This window comes from Acanthisitta chloris, unplaced genomic scaffold (assembly GCF_000695815.1).
Source record: "Acanthisitta chloris isolate BGI_N310 unplaced genomic scaffold, ASM69581v1 scaffold21499, whole genome shotgun sequence".
NCBI lineage: Eukaryota > Metazoa > Chordata > Aves > Passeriformes > Acanthisittidae > Acanthisitta > Acanthisitta chloris.
This window is the reverse complement of record NW_008693354.1, coordinates 9707-14400: the sequence shown is the minus strand read 5'-3', so window position 1 is coordinate 14400 and position 4694 is coordinate 9707. Positions and strand designations below refer to the sequence as shown.

At 49.6% G+C, this 4694-nt stretch overlaps 1 protein-coding gene across 1 annotated transcript in view; it reads left to right on the top strand.

Moving 5' to 3' along the window:
• Positions 1 to 3602: 3602 nt before the first annotated feature.
• Positions 3603 to 4694, top strand: part of LOC103810157 (zinc finger CCHC domain-containing protein 7-like) — a 4912-nt gene continuing 3820 nt past the window's right edge. The window contains exon 1 of the mRNA XM_009083050.1: positions 3603 to 3638. Coding sequence (XP_009081298.1) covers positions 3603 to 3638 — 36 coding nt within the window. The remainder of the gene's footprint in view (positions 3639 to 4694) is intronic.

Below are 4694 nucleotides of genomic sequence, written 5' to 3'. Positions count from 1 at the left end.
ATGAAAATTGAAAGGGTTTATCGGCTGGTCTGAAGCCTCATAGCACATTGCTTATTTATGCAGTCCATTTGCACCAGGAAATGTAAAAGGGAAATACATTTCAAAAATAAGGTCATAAAGACCCAGATGTGTTTAAGATGGTGAAATAAAATATAGATACCTATAATATCTTTCCAGGAAACAATTTCACTTAATGTCGCACATTACGGCGGAGGAGCATTTGTGTCGCTGCCGTGAACCCGCGCGTCCATGTCGCCACGCAGGCATCCCTGGGGATTAGGGAGGAAGTGTTTGCTAACTTACTTTAAAATTAAAATAGAGAGGTAGATAGGCTTGTAGTGTGAGAGCCACATCAGGAAGGGCTGGGGCTTAATGCGCCGTCCCATTTGAATAACGCTCTGCATCCCTGTAAAATTATCCATGAGCGGCTGGAGAGATGACACCACCTTCGAGAAAATTGGGATGCCTTTCAGACCATGAAGATTTGGAGGCATTCAGGGATTGTATTGTTGTTATCATCACTATCTCACACACATTCATTTTCTCCACCAACTTGAGGATTTTTTTTGGTCCCTTTTTCAGAAAAGACTTCGTGAATTAATATTTTGGGATTTTTCTCCCTCTGCTTGTGAGAGCACCCAGAGATTACACTCATTTATTTTGCACACATGGTATGGCACTTTTTGTCTCTTCCTGTAGCCTTCTCACACAGTTGGTTGTAAATGCCATTTGCATCTGTTTAAAATGCATTGTAGAAATGTATTATTTCTGTGGCAAACAACCACTTCACGGTGCTCTGCTGTGGGCTGGGAGGGCTGAGCTCCTTCTGCTGGGAAAACAGAATTCTGCCCATTCACGGGTGGTTTAATGTCTATCATGGCCTTAAAAAGGAAAAAAAAAAAGCTCTGAAAGTGGAATGAGATCACCTTTTGCTTGGTTGTTTCGCTGCGTATTGGTAATGCCCAAGAATGTCATGAGCACGTTTAGTAACCCCAAAGTGCAATTTGTGGTACGATGCTCAGGTGTGACCTCCATAGCTCCTTTGGGGAGAGAAGGGGTTTTAGAAGGCGGAAAAAGCAGGGAACGAGTAAAATTTGTTGAAGGAATTGTTCTGTTTGGAGTTTCAGGGGGGGATTGAAAGTGAAGCCACTGAATTTGTGTGTTCCTGGGCCATTAGCATGCACCGAGCTCCATGTGCCTTTGCCATGAATTTTCATAAGGAGTTGTACTACGTAGCATGTGTGGCCTAATGATGCAATCACCTGATGGGCCGGGAAGGCTCCGGAGGAGACGTTCCGGTCTGTTGTATACATAATACTTGTTCCGAAAACCTGACTAATTAAGGACTCACCCAGTGGAATGCAGGTCTGCTGGGTGCACAGCAGGGCGAGAGGAAACAGCAGCAGCACCAACCCTGGGTGCAGTTACAGTACTGCACTCACACCACCCGTTCTGGGGGCGAGGGGCAGATGATGTCCTATCCTCATTCATGCCAGTGCAAGCATTGCTTGTGGTGAACCATAATGGAAGTAAATACATATTTCTCCCTGGCAGAGCTGCTCTGACCATTCCTCTGCCCAACTCCGGCCCAAGCCTGCAGTGACTCGCTCGATGATCGTCTCAGTGACGCGAGGAGGTGGTGGAACGTCACTGCGAATGAGTGTTGCTCCCAGAATTCTGTCACAAACAGCAGCTTCCGTGGTTCCTGGAGTTTCTTGCCTGACTCTGGCAGAAGGAGCAAAATCATTCCCTCACGTGCTCAGATTGGTCCAAACTGACGTTGGATGTAACCAGCAGAAAACAGCTCAGTGCAAGCCTTGGTCAGGCAGGGTGAGAGCTGGTAGGCGTGATGGGCCAAGGAGGGCTCAACCTTGGATCTACCCAGGCACGAGGCTCTGACAGCTTGGGAGAACACCCTGGGTTTGATTCGTTTGTCAGAGTGGCTTTCTTAGCACACAAGCGGGGTGCAAATCGTTCCCTCTGGCAGGTGTTGCCTCTCTGTCAGCTTGGCTGCTGCCTGCACAGAGCTGCTGTGGCCCGGACAGGCTCGTTGGGTGGCACACAGGGTCTGTCCCCACATCTCCCCCAGCCAGGGCTGCGTCCCACAGAACAGAGGGAGCAGGGACACACGCAGAATAAAGGTCAGATGATTCTCCTTAATGAGTGAGATTTCACCAGATTGTGGATCCTGGGCATAATGAGCTCAGTAAAAGGAACCCTGGTCAGATCAAAGTCGGTGCAGATAAGGGGAGCTCAAGGTCACCGAGGGAGCTGCCCAGCAGGGCCATTTGCATAAAAAATTACTGTCAGAAATAGGCCAGAGAGGCAGCCCTGGCATTTTGATCTCTTGGCCTTTGTCATGGAGATTCCTGGTTGAGCAGGGAGGAAGGCCAGTGTCCCAGATAATGATTAACTGTTTTAATGGCATTCATTCATTCATTCTGCACAGGCTACTCATGCAGAAAAAAGGGTTATGTAAAATGACATTAGAAGAAAAATCATTTGTAATCGTTGCATCAGGCTGCACTTTGAGGAGACATTAGGAGTAAATCCATGGCGTGGTAGGCTTATGCTTTATCTTCTGATATTTACTGAGTTTACTGGTGCATGAAAAGCTTTCAACAAGAATAGCAGATGGGATGGACCTTTCATAGGTAATGCTATCTACCAGGTTATTACTTCTATATATTGATAGTGAAGTAATCTCCGAGATATCACCCTACAAATATAGATTATTTAAATGTTTGTAACAGAAAAAGAACTATAACATAAAGAAGCTTCATCAGTGAATACTTTATTCTGTACCTATAGGGCTGAACCCTTTAGAGGCTTTTTTGAGCCTTAAACAATAAGGAAACAGAGGGTTCATAACATGCAGGTTCCTTTTTTGTTTGCCTTGGGAGAGGAGTAAAGTTATGTGGAGTTGTAATCTGACCTGCAAGTGTTCAGTTTAATTTCTTCCTTAAATTTGACCTTTTCTGTTGACTCAGTAAAAGCAAAGGGGGCAGTGGGAGGATGTGTCTGTGAGCCCAAAGGACACCTGTGCTGGAGGGAAGCTCCTGTGCCTGCTGGTGATTCAGGTCAGATGTTAGGAGAAATGTTTTCCCTGTGAGTGTGTTCAGGCACTGGGATATTGCCCAGGGAGATGGTGGAGTCACCATCCCAGGTGGTGTTTAAGAGGTATCTGAATCTGACACTGGAGGATATGGTTTAGAGTTTAAGGGTTCTAGCAGTGACAGGCTAAGGGTTGGACTCAATGACCTTAGAGGTCTCCTCCAACACTGATGATTCTATGATCCTAGGTGCCCAGCGTTGGCATGGGGGTCTCTGAGGGGCAAGGTTACCCTGTGGACACTCCTGAACTATCTCCTCGTTTCTGTAGAGTCGCAATGTGGAGAATTTGTTGTCTATTTCACTGGTTCCAGTTTAAGAACACTAACAACAGCCAAACCATAACTATTCCCATTGAAGGATGTCTGTTCCGCAGACAGAGGTGTCAGCTGCGGCAGGTGACAGTGCAGGACGTGTCTCAGGGGCAATCCCTGCCCCTGTAGGGATGTGGTACTGTCACGCTTTGCTTTCACCCTGCCTGTTCCACGTTCATGATAGCAGAACTCCTGAGCAACCAGGACAGTTCAGTAAGTCCCTCAGACACTGCTGTTAGTCGGAGAACTCTGGCTGTAAGACACGGATGAGAGGCAAAGAAATGGCTTCATATGGGGTGGTTTCCCCTTCCCTGTCTCCCCACCTTTTGTCACAAATCCCTGCTGGATGTTGTCACCCCAGTCCTCCTCAGGCCTCTCCTGATGCGTGGCAGAGGGTGAAGGAGCACGACCCCGAACCATGCAGTCCAACTCAGGGCTGGGAGTTCACAGCCAGGTGACCTTCAGGTGTGATCAGTCACAAAGAGCAGCCCCAGGGGGCTGGTCCTGGTCCTGCCTGTGTTACAGGTGCTGCTGTCGCTGCTCCGGAGGCTCCGCAGGAGAGCACAGAGCCTCCTGGGGCAGGCGAGCTTCAGGGGAAAAGCCGTTCCTGCAATGAGCTGTGCCAGGGACTGCCAGTTTCTGCAAAATCCGGGCCACTCCTTTGGCCCCAGAGGGAAGGAGATGCTCGGCATGCGATGAGGTCCCTCTTCAGCCTTTGTGGCAGGACTCCTGCATCCCTGACTGCTGTTGGCTGTGCAGGTGGAGCATGGCCTCGTGTCTGTGCTCTGGGACTGGTCCTCATTCTCCCCATGCCCTGTGGGGTGTGGGACTGGCCCCCCCACTCTCCCCACAGGCTGTGGAACGGGTTCCCCGTTCTCCCCATGGGCTGTGGGATTGGTCCCCCATTCTCCCCATGGGCCATGGGGCTGTGGGACTGGTCCCCCTTTCTCCCCATGGGCTGTGGGGTGTGGGATTGGACCCCTGTTCTCCCCATGGGCCATGGCATTGTGCCTCTCTGACTGTATCTGATGTCCCCATCGGCCCCAGGGGCTGGATTGGGGCATCTGTGGGAGCAGGAGGGACTGGGTGACGAGGAGTAGGGGTAGAGAGAAACCAGCAGCCTATTTTCTTGCATTCAGAGCTGACCTAACATGGCCAGGTGGAAGAGATACCAGGGATGCCTCTCCCCACCTCGTCTGTGACGCTCAGGCTGAACCTCACTCTGCAAAGTTACAGGAGCCACTTGCAGTTCCAACAAACAGCAGGCAT